Source organism: Eucalyptus grandis, chromosome 5, assembly GCF_016545825.1.
Source record: "Eucalyptus grandis isolate ANBG69807.140 chromosome 5, ASM1654582v1, whole genome shotgun sequence".
In the NCBI taxonomy this organism is placed as follows: Eukaryota; Viridiplantae; Streptophyta; class Magnoliopsida; order Myrtales; family Myrtaceae; genus Eucalyptus; species Eucalyptus grandis.
Genome location: NC_052616.1, coordinates 52,269,313 through 52,290,017, shown reverse-complemented (window position 1 = coordinate 52,290,017; position 20,705 = coordinate 52,269,313). Strand labels below are relative to the sequence as shown.

General features: G+C 41.3%; 3 protein-coding genes across 3 annotated transcripts; all 3 read right to left on the bottom strand.

Annotated features, from left to right (window-relative positions):
* Positions 1-1,460: 1,460 nt before the first annotated feature.
* On the bottom strand, positions 1,461-3,244 carry LOC104445482 (pentatricopeptide repeat-containing protein At1g55890, mitochondrial). Its single transcript, XM_010059390.3, has one exon. It carries the CDS (start codon positions 2,971-2,973, stop codon positions 1,816-1,818), a length of 1,158 nt encoding a protein of 385 aa, XP_010057692.2. The 5' UTR covers positions 2,974-3,244; the 3' UTR covers positions 1,461-1,815.
* Positions 3,245-6,061: 2,817 nt separating this feature from the next.
* On the bottom strand, positions 6,062-8,398 carry LOC104445483. The gene has a single exon (XM_010059391.3). The coding sequence runs from the start codon at positions 7,457-7,459 to the stop codon at positions 6,440-6,442; it is 1,020 nt and encodes a 339-aa protein (XP_010057693.2). The 5' UTR covers positions 7,460-8,398; the 3' UTR covers positions 6,062-6,439.
* Positions 8,399-10,695: 2,297 nt separating this feature from the next.
* On the bottom strand, positions 10,696-12,947 carry LOC104445484 (DAG protein, chloroplastic). Its single transcript, XM_010059392.3, has 5 exons — positions 12,517-12,947; positions 11,747-11,844; positions 11,582-11,647; positions 11,279-11,455; positions 10,696-11,112 (listed from the first exon to the last, which is right to left on the bottom strand). The coding sequence occupies exons 1-4, from the start codon at positions 12,885-12,887 to the stop codon at positions 11,280-11,282; spliced, it is 711 nt and encodes a 236-aa protein (XP_010057694.2). The 5' UTR covers positions 12,888-12,947; the 3' UTR covers positions 10,696-11,112; position 11,279.
* Between the last annotated feature and the right edge of the window lie 7,758 nt (positions 12,948-20,705).

Here is a 20,705-nt window from a genome sequence, read left to right as displayed (position 1 = left end):
ACTGTTATAGACAAAGAATGAGAGAGATTAGAGAACCAAAGAGATAAGGTTTTGGAGATTGCATTACTTCTAATAGTGTTGCTTGAGGTTCTACTGCAGTGGAGAAGGAGGAACCGCTCTCACATTGAGAGGCGGTATCTTGTGTAGAGGCTCAGTAGCATATGGTTCTATGGGAGAGGAGGTGGAGGAGTCAGTCGTGTCGGTAGCATCTCTAAAGGAGCAAAAGATAGTGGGATGCAAGTGGGTCTTCAAAAATGATGACAATTCCAGTGTCAGCCAATAGAGGAAATGCTAGAGATTAGAGGTGATCAGTTCCAAGCCTGGAACCTACCAAATCAGAGCTAATTCCCAATTTTTGGAACGGAATCCAAACAAGTCTGATCTATGAACCAAGCCAGCCATATGGTTCCAGGTTCCACCTAGACCCAAAACTGGCTTGCTTTTCTGTCTGTTTTTAATCCCTGGTTTCAGGCAAATAACCAGACGAAACAAGGAGCCACAAAAGACTCAGTAGCTTCTTTCCATGGTTCCTGTTTTGCAGATCTAACATCAAGGAAAAACTCAACCTTCCGAAAACACCGAATATCTTAAACATCAAAGAGAGGGGAACAAAGACAGCATCTTCATTTCCTTTGAATTTTCAAAGAAGACTGGAAAGAGCGAGGAACCATACACCCATCAAAACTGTCCCAAATAAGACGAACTGGAATAAATGAAAAGAAGCTAAAAAAAAACAAAACAAAAACATAATTTGGAGAATCTAAGATAACAAAATAGAATTAGGGAGGGAGGCTATACAAGATAATCTGACACCTCAAACTACTCCAAACTCATACAGCTTTCCTTTATTGGAGAAGATGACAAGAGCAGTCTTGGCTTCACAAAGCACAGGGAGAGAGAGAGAGAGAGAGAGAGAGAGAGAGAGAGAGAGAGAGAGAGATGTCGCATTTTATCAGGGCAAGTTCAAAACTGGTTCTACCTTGGAACCAGCCACCATTTTATTAGGGTAAGTTCAAAACTGGTTCTACCTTGGAACCAGCCCCGGTCACTGGGTGGAGCTAGCTGGTTCAGGTCAGAATTTGGCATTGAACCAGTCGCTGTGTGAAGGAACATAAGAATTAAATGCCATGTTCCCTATATGGGACCGCTCTACTGTCTTCTAAGTAAAAACCATGGATATGTTAATACCCGCTCCACAATAAAATCTTCTAAACATTATGATATGCCAACGAAGGATCACCTATTATCAGCTCAAGATGCACAATAAATTTTGTCTGCAAAGTATGGGCACTAAAACCAATCCTGTTCTGAACATTCTTTTAACCTATAGAGGATAAGTAGAGTCCACATCAGATTAGATTTTTCAATTTATGACATAGACAATACTTACATATGTACATATGTAGACTCAACCTCATTTAGGAGATACACAATTCAAAATTGTAAAGTAACAGGAATGATACTTAATGACAGCATTGGAACTAAATAGCAACCATTAGGAATAACCATTGCCAACTAAGAAGCAATGAAACACTATCTTGGCCAACTGCCTGTAATCTTAATATCTCAGTAACAAATAACCTGCTCCTAGTACTATCAAAATTCAAAAAGAGATTACATTGGATAGATACAAAAACATCAAAGTATTGAATACTTCATGTTAAGTAAGAGTACAGGGATGGATCACCGAACTTCATTTCGAAGCTAAACCACCGAGATGTTAGCACCGAGAAATTCCTTTTCAGCCTTAAAATTTGCACTGAGATTATTGATTTCAAATCAAGTAAGCAAAAACCAAGAGACCTACAGCCACGTTTACTTGCTGGCTGGAAGTAGCAAGCTATAACGGCGGTACTTATTTACCTTCCCAAGCTGCACAAGCTTCTCCACTTCCTCAATCCTTGACTCCTTCACCAACTCATCAACAACAAGCTGCAATAATGCCCCATCAACAAGGCATTGAATCTTGAAAATCTCTTCACACAGCTCATATGCAAAGTCAACATCTCCCTTCTGGCAAGCAAGTGGAATTAGCGTCCCAAATGTCATCTTATCTGGGTCGAAATTACTCTTTCCTATTTCACTATACCACAGTTTAGCATCGTTCAGATTACCACACTCAGCATAGCCCTTCATCAAAGTATTGAAGCTAAAAATGTCTGGGTCGGTTCCCTTCATCCTCATTTGTTTAATCGTCTCAACAGCTTCCTTCATTTTCTTCTGTGAAACCAATCCATGTAACTTTGCATTGTAGCTCCTGACATCAGGAACTATGTTCTTCTCCTCCATCCTAGCCCATATTTTGTCCCCATCAGCACTTCTGTTACCCAGATAAATCCCAGAGAGGAGCGTATTGAACGTGACCAAATCTGGCTCCAAGCCCTTCTTCTCCATCTCATCAAGCATTGAAATCGCAGAATCCAAAGAACCCTTCGCGCAGTACCCCTTTATAACAGTATTATAGGAAACAGAGTCCCAGTCGACCGACAACTTTCCCGGCAACTCGCGGAACAGCTCCTCCATCTTATCAAACTTCTTGGAATTAACACAAGCACCCAAGAGGGCATTCAAAGACAGCACCGTGCGCTCACAGCTCAGCCCAGGCATTTCGTCGAACAGCTTCTGGGCATGCTCGAACATGCCCGCGCGTCCGTACAAGCTGACGATCCGCACCGCGAACCCTTCCTTGGCGATGTCCCTGTACTTCTTCTGCTCCTCGAGGATCTCCTCGACCATGTCGAAGCGCCTGGCGGAGGCGAGGCGGCGGACGGCGTACTGGTACGTGCCGATCTTGGTGCGGAAGTGGTCGAAGGCCGACGACTTCTTGAACTGCGCGACCAGGCGCTTCAAGCTGCGCTCCTTGTAGAGGAAGTCGTGGGCCGACCTGAGGGTGGCGGCCGAGCCGCCGGCGGGCGGCGGGGTGGTGGAGAATGCGCGCCTGAGGAGGCGGAAAGAGGAGGAGGGCGCAGTCATTTTCTGCGTCTGAGCCTTGGGACTCTGCAGCAAGCAGTGGGAATGGAAGTGACCTTCGGAACTGCCAAGGTTTGCGAGGGTTTTGGGGTTTCGGGGGGTTTAAGGTTTGAGGGCTTGGGCTTGAAGAATCAACCATAGGATTTGGTTCACCGGTTGCTTACTTGGGCCATGTACTATGCTCATCTCAGGCAGATTTGCTGATCATTAGGGCATGATAAATAGCCCGGTGGAAATTCGAGGCCGGGCCTGAAAGTCCTTGTCTAGGACTGTTCATGATTTGGAAATATTAAATTTACAATTTGTGAAATGGTCGGTGCCCAATTTATGGTTCGAGCCTGGTGGGCTGTCACTTCTCAAATAGGATGAGGTTGGTAGCTCGTCGATTGCAGGAGGCATTGGTATAGTTCTCTAGCTTCCTTTTTGCCACAGTCCACCAGCTTAACGTGTCGAATCTGACGCACCATAGTGACTCATCATAACTCGCACATGAATAAAGGTTGGCGATATAGCTTTTGTGCGAGGCAGGAAATCATTTATGTGTGGCACGAAGTTCGCAAGTTTAAGTTGTCACATCCCGAAACTAACAAAAATAGGGGATAACACGGTCATCCTTCGACTTGAGAGATGCAGCTTCAAACAAAAGCAAACAGCATGTTATTAATATATATAATTTCATCTATAAGCATATATGATAAACCAGTATAGTAGTTACAATATCATAATTTCTATAATCATCAAAAGAATATGTACACTTAGAACTCAATCAACCCAACAAACTAATAACAAAGTAAACAACTAGCCAAGCTCATACTCCAAAATTATACTACCAAAAGTTCCCCATTCATAAGGCTATTGTCTTACTTGTCGCTAGTTGAGGGACCTAAAAAAAAAAAAATGAAAGATGAATGGAATGAGCAACTATGGCCCAGTGAATTAAGCTTTCATTATACACATTTAAAATTTAAAGACATAATTCATTTATACCAATTCAAAATACAACAAACTCACAAGAATAAAATGTGTTAAATATTAATTCAACATAGTTATGTTCATAGCAGAATTTCCCTTCATCTATAATATCAAAATAAGTATCAACAAGTATCACTGGTTCAGTTCAATAATCAAATTCATCAAATCTCATGTCAATGGTATATTTCATGCTTAATATTTAACTCAATGCTCTAGAGGTGACTTCCACAAATTTACGTTATTCAACATACATCAATAATACAAAGCTATAGAGGTGAACAAATTCACCTTATTGTGTAGCACTTAGTTCTTGATCAATCTATATCAATAGTACAAAGTTCTAGATGTGGCTCTTATGTGACTCGAGTCATCATGTAGCATTTGGCCCTTAACTACAAAACTTTAGAGGTGGCTCATATGAATTTACTTTATCATGTAGCACTTAATCATTTATTGGTTCTTATCACAATTGGTTTCACAACCCAAAACACATAATATTTGTATAGCTATCTCATAAATCAAACGCATGAAGTAATATGCATAACCTTTTTTTTATCGAACCATCCCACGATAACCCAAAAGTAGTAAACATTCTATCCAGCTTTTACATAGCAAATGCATATATATCAAGTTACCATTACATTAGTACATGAGTTTTACAAAATTAAAGAAGACATCGGTATCATTCACCTGGGAATGCTCAAAACCAAACAATAAACGTTACTTGAACCATCAATCTTGTGATTCTATCAAATGAGTAAGAAACAACATCGAAATCAAGCAGAACAATATATTGACTACGAAATGGTTATACTACTTCTACATATTGACAAAACTATCAACCAAAGTGGATATTCAAAGTTATCCACAATGCAGAGCTTGAGCAAAATTCGATCACATCATAACTATCTCCATCAAATCTTGTTTCAAGCAAGCTTATCATCAAAAGAAAGATACTTGAAAGTACTAGAGGGCCCATAACTTGGCTGACCCAAAATCGAGCTAAAAACTGATGAAATTCAACTTGAAAGCCGCCAGTTGCGTAGTGTTCATCACTCCCAGCCAATTTCAAAATTTTGTTTCCAGGCAAATTGTAAATTCAAATGGATTTCTGTAAAATCCTACGACTCTGCCATCTCTAAATTATCTATAGCTCATCGACTCTTCAATTGAATCTCATAATTTAAAATCCATAGAATGTCAAATTTGTGCCCTAATCCCAAATAATTATGATAGGATGAATGAAGGGCATGCAAGCATTGATTGCAATTGAAGTTGAATTGACTTAACGAGGAGTCCATGGTGAGTACCCCTCTTCTTTTCCTTTCTCCTTGTCTTTCTTCCTCTTCTTTATCTCTCATCTCCTTTCTCTCTTTCTTTTTTTCTTTCTTTTTTACCTTTTGTGCGTCTTGCCCCCTTTTCACTTAAAGCGTCCAATTTCTTTCTTCTATCCTTTTCTCTTTTATTTATTTATTTATTATGGTGGATCCCACCACGAAAATTTGTATATCACATGACTTTACTTCTAAACTTTTTAATATAAATAAAAGACCAATCATGTTCAAGTGATCGGGGGTAATCGGGATACCCAAAATTGATATGTATCGTGTGCCAAGACGTAGTGTAGTGTACAAGAAAAGAAATGTCAAGAGATATCACTCTAACAAATGATTTGATCAAAGTCAAAGGTCTTTTTTAATGTTAGAGATCATGTCATAGGATTGGGTTTCATCTCTCTTGATTGCGTGTATCCCTAATTGATCATGATTGATTATAATAGATATTATAATATCTTGTTATCTCAAATAGCTATATTGTAAAGTTTATAAATTAGTTTATGTACTCTTCAACATAAAAATATACAAAAATAGCGCAATACTCATTTCCACATTATGGTGAATGGTGATGCATTTAAAACTAGTGTAAGCTATGATATAAACCTTCTCCTTTCATAATTCAAAACAATGTGCTCGAGATGCTTCATTGCCAAAATATTACTGAATCCCTACTGTCTCCACCACCTATATTTGTTTCCATGTTAGTCTAGTACAGCAAAGCAATCGCAAGACATAATTCATGGTGGGCAGCTCAGATCAATATTTGCAGTCACCAGAAAACGTGATGAATTGAGGCCATATTTGATTTTTGAGAGCATCTTCAAGAAAAGTGGAAAATGAAACGCGACAGGAAGTTCCTCCAGCTGATTCATTGCGCCATCAATTCTCCTAAAACTTGCAATAAGAAAAGCAAGAAAAAGTTTTGAGGATGCCATATCTCTAGACCACGGGTCTGTGAATTTTCACCTCCCCCTTCAATGAGAACATTCTCAATTCTGTTCTACTACTCCAGTCGCATCAAGCTTAAGCTGTAAGAAAAAATCGAAGAAAACATGACAGTAAGACCTCATGGCGGCCATCCTGACGGATCTAATCACAGAACCCACAAAATCAACGCTTCAGATTCATTCCGATCTGCAGAGACAATCCTGATATTTGACCTACCAAGAATTTGAATCTCCATAATTCTCATACTCAACCTGTTCATAGTACAATTGACCTTCGCTTTGCCTTTCATACGCATGCAAAGAGTAGTGCCCAGAACTCACTTGTGGATCATACCTTCGTTCGGCATAAGGGTTGGTGCTTCCAAACAAACAATCAACAGTGCCCTGCCACTGATCTTCATTCCTTCTGCAACATTCTCTATCATCAATTCGTTCAGCTCCATAGCCTCTCCTGTAGTCCTTAGACAAGCAAGGCCAATACCCAAATATACCATCGCATATATCCCAAGCATCCAACCCGCATCCTGGCGGAGCCGGGGGTGCCGTCCCCTGGAACCCGCCTCCATAACCGTCCCAAGGAGAGTAGCCCGAATTCTCATTGTGACTTTGCTCGCTCTCTCCACGATCTTCGCCTGAGTCTTCTTCTGTTTGATGGGAAGAGTTTTGCACCTCCTGATCAATCTTGGCCGGAACAATTTCGTTTCCTGCTTCAGGTTTTCTTGCTTGCTCATCCTCCGCTTCAGCAATAGGCAATTTGGGAATTCCGTCTCGAACACCGCCTGGCAACGGCGCATCTTGAACCCCTGTGGAATGAGGATGACAGATTTCTGCAGACGGTGGGAGGGGTTTCCCATAAGTGAGAGAAGGGTCGTAACCCCCGCCATAAGGTGTCGGATCATACTCTTCAAAATCAGGCTCGAACTCCACCGTCGAGTAACTAATCACAAAACCGGTCGACTTCGGATCGTAACTACTGCTGTAATAGGCATTTGGGTGGACCGTGATCAAGTCGGAGTGGCTGAAAGCGGAGGCAGAGTATGAAATCGTGGGCTGAGGAGGAACATAGTCATAAGATGTGTAGTGCCAAGCCGGGACTTGATCGAGGAACTCGGGCTCGCCATTGAGCTTGTAGTCATAGTAAGAACCGAAATTGCTGGGGGAATCATAAGAATTTGGATGATACCCGCCATCGCCATGGTCTGAGTCATGGTAATTGGGGTAGTAGAAATTCATCAGGAATTGCTCAGCTTCTGCAGGTCTCTTCAGGATTCAGCTTGATCAGGAACTGCCTCTGGTGTTGAGACTATGTTCTTGAAGAAAAGATGATGAAACTTTTCTTCGAGAGACAAAAGTAACCGGTTGCTTTGCTAATGTCTCAGCTTGCTTTGAGAAATTGGGTCTACTCTGTCTTTTTTCACCCACCACCCAATACTTATCTATTGCCACTAGATATAGATAGCGTCATCTGAATTTGTCTAAGTGCACGTCTGGATATGTTGAGTGAAAAAAGTCTCATCTGTACAAAGTAGGGTTGGTTCATGACTCATTCCTTTAAATTTTATAGTATAAGTGGGTGGATATATTAATGAGTTTGGACTTGAGTTTTCTCTTAACAATCTCTTCCGGCAAATGATTTAAACTTCGATTGCGTTGACCTAATAAGTATGATAGCCGATGGTTTGAATGGGTCGAGCCCAACGTGTATAATCATCATTTGGTGAGTATCTCAAAGAATGAAATGTGAATGTGACTTTGCAATTGAGGCGGCAGATGGTGTCCTCCGACTTCTAGCTAAACATAGCCACCCCTAGGCGATTGAGGTAAAAATTGAAGGACATATGTTGGAAATTCAAGTTGGCAAAGCGTTAGAGCACAATGGTACATGAATTGAGGGAGAGCGCACAAGACATAGGACGCTCACAAGTAAGAGAGAGATTTGTTGAGATGCACTTGTTGGCCCATCTTGATTTAAGTTTATAAATAAACATGAATTCAATTGAATACATTGATAGTTTGGATTTAAACTCCCTCTTACCAATCTCCCTATGCGAAAGAATCAAGGTTCTCCTGTGCCAATCAAATAGAATTGCATTAACTTGATCCTAGTATAAACAAGACCAAATTGGGGCGGTCTTGAAAATTCATTTCCAGAGAGAGATACTTACAAGACATACGGTGAGACTATCTCTCGCCATTTTTGACAAATTTTTGCCAGCACAGGTTGCCTTCACGTGGTTTAGTCTCTTGAGAAAGTAGGGAATCATAACGAGAGCGAGGGAGGCACTTTAAATGTGATGCTTTGACAAGACAAAAGGAGTTTCAGCGTCATATTGATTGGTGAGCTTTACTTTTGAGGCACTCAACAATGAAAGGGAATGAGATAAGAGCGACTTTAAAAAGAGTGCCAACAAACTTCCCCGGCGGAAAACGACATTCAATCATTAATTATTTCAATTTCTTCGCGTATGAGGCGTGCCAAATTCGCCAAAAGATAAAGATCACCAACTAGACTCCAAAATCTTGTAAACTTAGGCCTTCATTCGACTGAGTAGGAGCTTGGGTTATACCACTTGTATTTTCCTAGTGATCTGCTCGACCAAAACTTGAAATAGGAAATACAACTTTCAATTGAGTAACCATGCGCATTTGACTTTTGAAACTTCGGCCAAAAAATAAAAACCTGAGTATTAATTTCGCTTCTTTAAGACGCAAGTCTATTTCAGAAATTTAAGTATATTGAAGAAGGAATTTTAAATATGACTCATCAATTAGAGGTGGTAAATGGTGTCCTCACCAGACGTAGCCGCCCTAAAGGTGATTGAGATAGAGATTGAAAGATACATGTTGGAGATTCAAGTTGAGAAAACATTAGAGGGCAATGGTACACAAATTGAAGGAGAGCACACATAACACAAGAATCTCATATGTAAGGTAAAGATTTGTTTCTTTGTACTTGGCTCATCTTGGCTTAAATTTGTAACTGAACGTAGATCCAATTGGACAAGTTGATGGCCCCGATTAAAACTCCCTCTTTCCTACCGATTTCCCTAAGCAAAAAGAATCGGGTTTCTCCTATGCCAATCAAATAGAATTGCATTAACTTGATCCTAGCATAAAAATCAAATTGAAGCAATCTTGTAAATTCATTTTCAGAGAGAGATACTCCCAGGACATACCGTCAGACAATCTCTTGGGTGGAGGTTGCCTCCATGTGATGTGTCGCATGAGAAAGTAGGGAATCATAGCGACGGTGAGGGAAGGTTATTAAATGCGATGATATGACAAGACAAAGTAGTTTCAACTTCATCTTGATTGGCAATAATTCGCTTTTGAGGAGAACACTCAACAACGAAAGGGGATGAGATAAGACTGACATTGAAAAGGGTGCCAATAGACTTCCGAGGCGCAAAAAACCACTTTCGATTATCGATTATTTCGACAACCTTGTTGCTTTGCGTACGATGCGTGCCAAATTCGCCAAAAGACAAAGGCCACCAACTCGACTCTAGAATCTTGTATAAGTTCCACTCGCATTTTCCTAGTGATCTGCTCATCCAAAACTTCATGCTACACATGAAAAAAGGAAATTCAACTTTAATCGAGTCAACATGGGAAAAGCAAATCATTTCAGGAACTCAAGTAGCATCTTGTTATCAAAATTTGCTAGGACCACCACCGGTCACAGCAGATCCAAGAACCGCCCTCGACTACTCTCTAAGCTGTTTTTCAAGATTGCATTTAGGATTTCTCGACCAGCCCCGAGATTTTAGCAAATTTCTTCGCTTCTTCCCCCGAGTATAAAATTTTGGGTCTGCTGACCAATTTCGATCGCCACCACCAGCAGCCATTGTTTGCTGTCGTCACCCCTAGGACCCCGACCACCTCCCCCCATCAGTCAGCCTTGGCCATATACAACTTCCATCTACGGTCAGTCCTTATTGCCATCACTCCCACACTATACACTAATCCACACAGAAGCCACAACCGGTGTGTACTTGGGAAGTAAACAGGAGTTTCTGATCTCCTCAGACAATCTAGAAGCCGTGCAGTGCATTCTGGGCCAAACCGAAAGTGCATGGGCTGCCCGATCCATTATTGAAGATTGCAAACACCTCCTGAACCACGTGCCTCAAGTTAAATTAGCCCACGAGCCAGAGAAGCCAATCGAGCAGCGGATTGGATCGCAAACGCCCACAAAGCAGCAGAACTCCCCCTCAACTGGATTACCCATCCCCGCATTCCCTTTTGTTAATTTTATGTTCAGATGTTGAAACTTTGCGTTTTTCTGATGTTGGCTAAGTAATGAAAGCTATATCTCTTCCGACCAAAAAAAAAAAAAAAAATCCACAGAAGCCACAACTACAATGAATAATCCACGCCCTTCACCTTTCTCCACCAGTTAGCACCTCCAACACTGCCGCCCCATCCGCCGACTGGGTTTCGTTACGGCACCGCTTAGAACCAATCTACTCAGTCGCCATCAAAGTATACAATAGAGGAGCCAAATGCCAGCCAGGGTATCTGACACTAAAGATACCCGTGCAAGCATAACAAATGCAACTAAGATAAGAGCAATTTGAAAATCTTACTGATGTCAACTACAAGGAGACATGCAAGAAGTACGTGGGAATTAACAACAAACTAATCTCTGTCCACACTCAGCAGGAGGAACACAAGAACAAAATGCCATGTTCCTTAGATGGGACCATTCTACAGTCTTGTGAGTGCACAAAGCATGCATCTGTCAATACTTGCTCCACATAGAAAGATCTTCTAGTATGAGGCCACACAGACCGAGCATCATCCTTTATCAGCTCAAGACTATGAAAGATGCACGACAAATTAAAACCAGGCCGTTTCCTCTGGAAATCAAAAACTCCATGCACCTGAAGGAAAACATGAACAAAGAAAAAGATGTATTAATATGATTTGCCAAAATAATCCAATGTGCAGTAAACTTCACAATCGACTGGTTGAAGGAGCAGGGAAAGTATTGGCATACGCCAAGTATCTAATGAATGCGGAGATAACATGGCTGATATGCTACATTACCTCACGAGGATGATGAGTCAGTGCTGGAAGCCTCCTGTTTAGGTCTTGGCCTTTGACGTGGTGGCCCATCTCTCTTCCTTTCATACCTCTTACTCTCATATCTAGAGTTATTTCGAGGCTTTGGCTGGTAAGTGGGATATTGGCAAGGAATGATCTCTCCATTGATATATTTATCCCCTGAAATCAGTACAGCAATTATAGAGGAAACTGTTAAGCTAGACATTGTTCTCAAAAAGGAAAAAGGCACAGACAATCATAATGAAGAATGTCTCAAGATTAAAAAGATTGTGTAAAGTAGTGAACCTCCATAATCCTTGTTCTTCACATCTATGTATGAATCAGGGAGTACCCACAGAACCCCAGGCAAACCTAAAAAGCATGGAAATCGCAAATCAGCAATAACTACATTGGAAAGCCCAAGAAAATGCTAAGGCTCTACTTCACACAGTTTCAAATCTAGTTCCCCACCTTTGAATTTCTCAGACGTAGCTTCATCCACGGTACACTGAAACCCAGTATAGGTTGTGGTACTAAATGCATACATATTCTTCTTTGCCTCCTCCATGCTGAGACAAATGACACAATGTAATTGTGAAGAGTCAAAAAAGCAATCTATCGAAATTCAATCAATGAACTCAAAACTAATCGAAAGAGGAAGTGAAACGATATCCCGTAATCACACTCGAGCAATTACAGAACGATAAGCAGCAAATTAATCACAACCTCTTGTGGTGTTATATCGAAGCAGTAGCTACTCATAACAAAAGGAGGAGCCAAGCCGAACCATTCTCTAGGTATACATTTCTACACTCAAAATGATAGTAATCCAATAAATCTCATTTCTTATGTTTCCCTCATTAATTACCCATCTGATGAAACATCCATAACACAGCCTTTCCGGTCATCTGCGACAGAAATTCTCTATAAGCAAACGCGTTCGTCGCGAATTGGCGACTCCCCGGATTCCCACAACAAGTCACCTACGTTTCCTTCTATGTAGCAATTCTTCCTAATTCATCTGTGGTGTACATCGTCCAGACTCGACTCGAAGCACCAATCAAATAAACATCAGCATTCAGCAAATTCCAATCCACAACATCCCAAACCCTCCACCAAATGCCCATAACATTCCTACCATCAATCGCAGACGCGAGATAACCGCAGGAACAAAACCCAAATCCAACAACTACGAGCACATCCATGCACAGAGAGAGAGAGAGAGAGAGAGAGAGAGTCACCTTCCCAGAACAGTGGCGAGGGTGTTGAGGTAAGTGTCGATCATCTGCTCGCGGGTAGGGGCGGGGTCCTTGGGGAACTCCATGACGATGAGCCAGTGGTTGTAGTCGCACCCGGGGAGCATGATGGTCTCCCTCGGCTCGCTGCTGCTGCTCCGCCTCGACGAGTACTCCCCATCGACGGCCGCCGCGACGACCAGCGGCCGCGGCCTCCGCAGCTCCAGCCGGCGGCGGCGCCCCCAGCAGAGCCCCGGCTCGCCGGAGCCGAGACGGAGGGCCGCCGCCGGAGCGAGCGCCGCCGCGAGGGGCGGGCGCGGGGCGGAGGAAGGGGTTAGGGTTTTGGGAGGGAGGGAGAGGCCGGTGAACGTCGCCATTGCCGCCGGGAGTTGGGAGGGATGGAAGATGGAGATAAGGCTTTGTGTGTTTTTTAGGGGAAGCGCCGTTGACGTTGGTGAGATATATATTTTTTTTTTGGTTGAGCTGCTTCCTCTCTTCCGTTTTGTATGGGCCGGGCTTGGGTAGAAATGGAAGTTTGGAAAAAGGCCGGGTCGGGTCGGGTCAGGTTGCTGGGTCATCGGGTCGAGGTCTTAGGTCCAAGCGAGGGGGGAATGCCCGTCGACCCGGGTCGAGGGAAGGATTTCCTTGCCAAGCTAGGGGGGTCGTCGAGTCCGACTAAGGGTCCGGATGTCGTGGAGTCTTGGGTCGTGCACCATGCCCATGTCCATTTCTCGAAAATGGGTTTCGAGCTTTTCAATAATAGATATCGAAAAATAGTTGCTAAACTCTTTTGAAAACCTAATCGAACACGGGAAAATTCAAATCTTTTTTTTTCTTTTTTGGAAAAAAGTTCTTTTGAGAAGCACCTTATGTCAAATAAGCATACCCTTATTGAGCGACTTCAATCCATAAACTTTGTGGCCCGACAAAAATGATGTCTCCGCCAAAGTTTAGGTTTTTCATTCTAGCAATGCTAGGTATACTTAGGTCTACACACGAAATTGGCATATTAGATGACGTGGCAAAATGTAATTGAGTAGTTAACCAAGTAAGCCACCTTCAACTTTCAATAATAGTTTGTACGGAATTTTGTAACCAACATACGGTAAAAATAATCTTTCTTGTCCAATTATGCAAAACGACGGGAAAGTGAGGAAAACATTTTCCAACGATTTCATTTGGGCTATAAATGCATCCAATTTCGGGGTTAAATAATGGGCCTTGAAGTAGCAAGGATGACAAGCCAGCCCGGAAGCCCAATACCTGGGAGGACAAGGGCAAGTTTCTTAGGCCTTCCAAGTTTCTCGGCCGGGCCACGTAGTCGTAATATGAGTATGAGTTGATCTCCTTTGTCTTGGACCAACTTTATTTTACATATCATGAGCTTTCTAATGGCTATCCGCATTAATTTTGTCCTGTGCATGCAACAATTAAATTGGCTAAATCAACTATCAAGTTGTACGTAAGCAAAATAAGGAGTAATCGGCTCTAGGGTGGGTACGTTCCAGAAAGAGTCGGTTCTTGATTTTAGAACCGAGGATCATATCCATCGACCTTGAAACCAGCTTGGAACCGAATCGGCCAGATCTTGGATCACCTAGGAATTTGCCCATTTCTTTTTTTCTGTTTCATTTTCTCATTTAATCGTTCTTTCTTGTGTATTATTTTCACAAAGTTCTTAGTTATGACAACATAATGGCCTGTTTATTTTGGAATGCTCAACCTCATTATTTTTAACAAAATTTGTCAACGAAGAAAATTTTAGAGTTTGGAGTTGAACGGCCTTGTAGATTCGACCAATTCAAGGCCAAGAATCAAGAACCAAACCCATTAAGGCCGATTCCCAATTTTTTTACCTTCAAATTAAATCGGTCCCCATGAGTTTTGGCTTGGAGCCCACTAGTTAAGGGAAGTTCGGTTTGCTTACCACGTTGAACTGGCCAGATTACGGGCATGATCATCCACATATTATGTACATGTGTACTTGCATATATATGATAAATATATGGTTTTGATGACATCTCAAAATACCATTTTATGACGTGCTGTTAACATTAAAAAAAAAAGTATATATAAACTTAAATAACCGCCCCAACGATTGTGTTGGGTTAGCCTTAACTGCTGCAGACAAGAAATCAGTACAATTTCTACATATTATTACAGATTCTTGGGGATTGCCGCTTACGTATTGGCTGAGCAAACATGATCCGAGCTGTTCTCTGCGTAAGTCAACTACAGTCACCACCTAACGCCCCCTTTGTTTCTTTCTCTCCACGATCTCCTGCATTGATATCTGAAACCCTGGATCTTGTCCTTGGAAAATTCACACGCGGGAACGAATAATGTCTGAGAGAGGACTTTAATATGCGTTCAGCCGAACCTCTTCCGCATGCACGGTTGAGCACGGACAAGATTAGGTGAACATTGCATCACATGAAGGGTACGAAATTATAGTTTAAGCAGATCGAGAAATTTATGCATAATCAAACTACAGATACGTCAACGATATGTTCGGAGCTGTGAAAAGAAACCACGCAGCATAAAGGGAGAAAACTAATTGGAAGAGTGCTTTGCCGTCAATTATTTCATGAATAGCTTCATTAATAATCTGACTTTAGTCATGCTATAGTCTTTTCGAGATGGTATTAAAGCCAAATGTCTCGTATATATGTGATTCATCACATCCTTTAATAACTTTTTATAGGTTTCTATGCTTATAATATAAAAGATAAACCTTTTACACTCAAGTAATCCAATTGCTATAAAGGGTTCTCATTTGGTGAACTTGCCCTAACCAAAACATTCGGTACCACTAACCCTAATTTCAACAATTTCATCAATGTTTTTGAATCATAAGAGCAGTTTTAACCTTTTTTTAGAGCCATGAAAAGAAGCCATGCAGGATTAAGGGAGAAAACTACTTGCAAGAGTGCTTTGTCATCAATTATTTCAAGAAAAAATCTGACTATAGTCATGTTGTAGTCTTTTCAAGGATGGTATCAAAACTAAAGGTCTCGTGTGTATACGTGATTCATCATTTCCTTAATCAATTATTTATAGATTTTCAGGCTTATAATTTCATAATAAACTTTTTTACACTCAATTAATCCAACTACTATAAAGTGTTCTCACTTGATAAATGTGTTCTAATCAAAACATTTGGTACCCCTAACCCTAATTTCAACTGTTTCATCAATGTTTTGGAATCACAAGAGCAGTTTTGACCTTTTTCTATGTGGGTCTCTTGGAAAATTGCTCTTGGAGGGAAGCAATTTGACTCTAATAACTGGATCCAGTTATGTCAGGTAATGTTGACCTGAAGGGACAGAAATATCTCCTCTATATCACTTCGTGAGATATTGCTGAGTCACAATAGTACAAAAAAGTTGCTAAACATATCCCTACTCTATGTTAGTTTCTGTATGTCTCTATTGTTGAATAGAGCAAGTTCACTTAATCATCCCAAATTCACCAAATTCTCCAAACCCAAGCATTTGGAAAGTCGTTAATTGTGACTAACTAGCCATGTATCAGCTTGTCCAGTGACCTCATTCCTTGATTGTGAAATGATCATTAACTTCCATGAATGTGGAGTTAAATACTGAGTTAACAAAAATGGACACTCTAATTAGAGGGAAATACCGTAGAAACAATGTCAACTCAATATAATATCCTTCCTATGGTAACGCCAGATGGTTGTCAAAGGGGGTCACCACTTTCCATTTGTTTGCATATTGAAAATATTTAGAAGAAAGTCTTTCCAAAGATATGGAATCATCTTAAAGCAAATTGACGTAAGACCAATTAGAAGGTCGTAAATCATATATATGTAGAGATGACTAGCGCTAATAATTGTGGATATAGCCTAAGGCACTTATTATAGACGAAATCTCACGGTTGGTCTCTCTATTTTTACCTGAAAATTAAGACCGTCCCCCTCAACGTTGTCTAATTCAAAATCGTCCCTATTCTTTTTAATTGAAAACGCTTGAGTTTTGTAGAGCTCAGGGCCATGGACGCTGGAGCTTCTTTGAGCTCAGTCGTGGCTGCTCGAGCTTTGTCTAACTCTATCACGGCCACTCAAGCTTTGTTGAGCTCGCTGTCAGGGTATATGGAGCTTCTTTGAGCTCCATTGAGCTCTCAGCCATGGCCACTCGAGTTTCATGGAGCTTGGCTACGGGGGCCTAGAGCTTTTCCACGCCCGGGGCCATGGGTGCTCGAGTTTTTTTGGCTCTTGGCCATGGTGGCTTGAGCTTTTTGAGTTCCGCTAATAGCCACTCTTTTTTTTTTTTTTTTTGGTCGATACTGATAGCCACTTGAGGTTTTGCATTTTTGGATGTGTCAGACTTTGTGTGTTTTGGTTTGGATTCGGTAGGTTCTAAGTTGAAGAAGAAGAAGACACTACTAGGAGGGAGAGATAAAAGAGAGATTCGACATTGAAAAATATATTTAAAAAATCCGAGTAAATAGATTTGTAGGAGCATTAAGTCATGTCAATAATTTTCTATGGTGTTAACATTGGTAAACTATTAAAAAGTGCTTTAAAAGAAATGCAAGATTATTGGTAAATATATATTTGAAAAGCCATTTAGTGTAACCAAATTAAGTTTTTAGTTTTAGTATTTTTAAAATTGCAAAAAAGAAACAATGACTATATAACATTTTACATTTTCATGTTAAGAGTAATATAAAAGATATACATTAGTAAAATTATTTAAAAATTATATTAAAAGAATCGATTATAGATTATATGCAAAGCTCAACTTTTGGCCTAGGGTTTTTTTAGGTTTGTTTTCAACTTTGAATAATTTTTTTTTAATTATTGTAGTATTAATCATCTTCGTTAATTAATGATTATTTTAGTGTATTGATAAAAGTTGGGCTATTGATTGTCAAAAGATAAAAATGACAACAAAAAAAGGCGAACCCAACATTTGCAGAGAGTTATTATTATTATTTTTAAAATAAAAAAATAAAATCGAGATGAAATTCCGCCGATCAACGGCGGTTGGGGTGTGGGGAAGATGATCGGTTTTAAAAGAAAAAAGAAAAGAAAAGAAGTCAACGGATGAATAGTAGAGGTGGACTTGCATTTCGAATACTTGCCCAAAGCAGGTGGGGACTTGCTTTGGGCCAAAGATTCAAAAGGCTAGCATTTGGCCAAGGACTCCAAATGCCGAATCGAACACCTAATTTTTTCCCAAGAGGCTTTTGGCTGAAAGCCCAGCAGAATCTTGAACCAAACAGGGCCTAATGGTGTTAACACCACATTATTGAATTTCATCACTTGACTAACTCATTAATGACCGGGAAGTCATGTCAATAAATTTGTAGTAGTATTAAGTTACGTTGATTCATTTTTAATGGTGTTGATGCCATGTCGATAATGGTGCATTTGGGAGTGGCATTTAGAAGACACTTTGAACCCCCAAAGCTCCTTAGGCCAATTTGTGGGTGTTTGGTAAAATTTTTTGAAACCCCATTTGGGGAATGCCAGCCTTCACAAGGCTAAAAGCTCAAGGCAGGTGAGGGGTTGCCTTGGGCTTTCAGCATTCTCGGCATGTTAAGCTCTAAGCCTAAATAAATAAAAAAAAAATTCCTCCCAAATTGTCCTTGTTGGTTATTCATTTTTCCAATTTTGCCCCAATTGTTCGTCTTCTTCTATCTTCTTCTTTGTGAGCAGTTGCCGACGAAGGGCACACGCAGTTGTTGGCGACCGTCGCGCCCGCCAAGTTGCGACCTTCGCGCGACTCTCAGGCGAGGGTCGCGCGACCTGCTGCATCACGACCTCCGCCGCAACCGCACCACCCTTTGGCAAGGGTCATGTGACCTTGATCGAGAGGTCACCATGGAGGTCGCGGCCCCGCGCGACCAGATGTGGTTGTTGGGCGTGACCTTGCGACCTTTGTGTGACCCATCTGGTCACAAATTTGGTCGTGACCAAATGTGGTCGCCGATCGCGACTTTAGGTGACCTCCACAGAGGTCGTGGACTACAGAGGTTGTGATTGCAACCTATTTGGTCACATATTTGGTTGCTGGTCGCGACCTTCGCGCTACGACAAGATGGGTTGCCGACTACGACCTTCAGACAACCTACGCGGAGGTCGCGACGCAAATTTGGTTGCCGACCGTGCTTTAGGTGACCTACGTGGAGGTCGAGACCTTCATGTGACCCATATAGTTGCAAATCTGGTCACGACCAAATGTGGTCACCGGCCGTGACGCAAATTTGGTTGCTGGCTGTGACCTTCAAGCGACCTTCATGCTGCAACTAGATGGGTTGTCGGTCGTGACACAAATCTGGTTGCTGGCCATGACCTTCATGTGACCTTCGCACTACAACCAAATGAGTCATCGATCGTGACGCAAATCTGGTTGCCGGCTTTGACCTTCAAGCGACCTCCTACGAAGGTCATGACCTTTGCGCAATCCAGCTGGTCGTAGATCTGGTCGCCCGACCCCCTACCAGACAACCTACATCAGACTGCCACCCTTCGCCAGACCGCTTGCTCCTCGCCAGTGACTACTTGTTCTTGGCTGGCCAACTTTTCTTTTTTTCAAAATCTATTTTACTCAAAGGTATTTCACAAAGGACTTTTACAATACAATTTACCAAACACAATTTACATTTTAAAAACACCTTTCACTCAATGGCTTTTGCATTTCCCCAAAGATTTTTCTCAAAAGTCTTTCCAAACGCACCTTAAATTCCATTGCTTGACTGATCTAGGGATGACCAGTAACACTCTTTAAAAAAATTATGGTGGTTTTTAACAAAATATATGTAGATAGACAATTTTTAATTTGGAAAAATTACAAAAATCAACGGTAACATTTCACCCTTTTCAATATGATGCTCAGATCATAGATGGGGGGTGGTGTGGTTCCGTTATCATTGTTGTACCTCATTTACTTCATTCACTCACTTAACAATCACATTGGTTTGGTGCGTCCACAAAGCACAAATTCAAAAACTCCTCTCCCTCTCCTATAGCCTCAAGACTTCCGCTGTTGAATTGTCACTTCCAATTTCGTGGTCACACCCTCATGACCTTGGATCGGCTTCAATTCGAGATTATAAAGGCTTATTGATTGAGTGGGAAGGTGATGAAAAGCACATAGAGAGAGATGGAGTAGAGAGAGTGGTTGGTTAGCCTGAGAAAGAAACACCTATGAGGAGAGGAGGAGGGGGAGGGACAAGTGACGACAATGGTGGCCGTCGTGCTCTGAGGCCAGTTGTGGCTCTACTGAATCGAGCAATAGTACAATGAGGTCTATGGCACGCAGGCTTGAGAAAAAGAGATAGTATAAGCTATTGGAGTATGATATCAAGTCGTGACAAGATATAAATCTATCAGTTTTTTATGTGATGAGAAAATAACATTGTTAACTTTTTTATGATTCAGTAGTTACTATTTGAAAAATTAAAAACATGTATAGTACTTGATTATGTGAATGGTTTTTTTTTTTTTTTGGGTTTGATCCACTTAATTCTGTTAGAATCAATCAATCCATGACTTCTTTAACATGCCTATATGGGCATCTTATTACAACAGAATGATCAAAGCCCCACCCCTATTGAAAAGCTATATTAATGAAGAAGAGCCGAAATCAAGTAACACTACCAAACTGGAGACAGATGGGTCTCTCCCTGATTATTCATCGAAGTAGCAACATAATTAAGGTCATGCATAGAGGGAATATGATGACCCACGCTCACACTCAAATGTCCCAAAAACCTTTCAAACCTAGTAGGAATGGAATTCTCTTGGTGGGACATCATGAGATGTGGGACCCCCAATTCAGGAGGAATTAAGAAATTGCAAGATGTGATCAATGCTAGTACTCGATCACATCCTTTGTCAACCCTACCAAGGAGGGAAGAGACTTGCTTAGGTGGTGACGCATTCCACAAGTTCCACTAAGCTAATGATTACAATGACTTGTCATTCTCTGGAAGATGGACCCTCTCTCTTGGGCGGAAAATGTTTTGCAAACTTTGAAGTTTAGGAAGTCAAATTGCACATAGAGAGAGAGAGAGAGAGAGAGTAGGTGAGCTTGATAAGGATTTCAACAGGCGACCAATGATGAAGAGTTAGACACCAATAATAACTCCCAAAACAAATAGGGCAGGGAGATAAGGATGCGAGAAAGGCAAGTTTGCTAACCCTTAATCCCATCTTTAATTATTTC

Bases quoted from the DNA above. Each gene is read 5' to 3' on its own strand.
- LOC104445482 (XM_010059390.3), bottom strand. From the start codon at position 2,973: ATGACTGCGCCCTCCTCCTCTTTCCGCCTCCTCAGGCGCGCATTCTCC.
- LOC104445483 (XM_010059391.3), bottom strand. From the start codon at position 7,459: ATGAATTTCTACTACCCCAATTACCATGACTCAGACCATGGCGATGGC.
- LOC104445484 (XM_010059392.3), bottom strand. From the start codon at position 12,887: ATGGCGACGTTCACCGGCCTCTCCCTCCCTCCCAAAACCCTAACCCCT. The intron at 11,845-12,516 runs GTGACTCTCTCT...CATTTGTCTCAG, and splicing joins CTCGCCACTGTTCTGGGAAG to CATGGAGGAGGCAAAGAAGA. The intron at 11,648-11,746 runs GTGGGGAACTAG...CATGCTTTTTAG, and splicing joins TACGTCTGAGAAATTCAAAG to GTTTGCCTGGGGTTCTGTGG.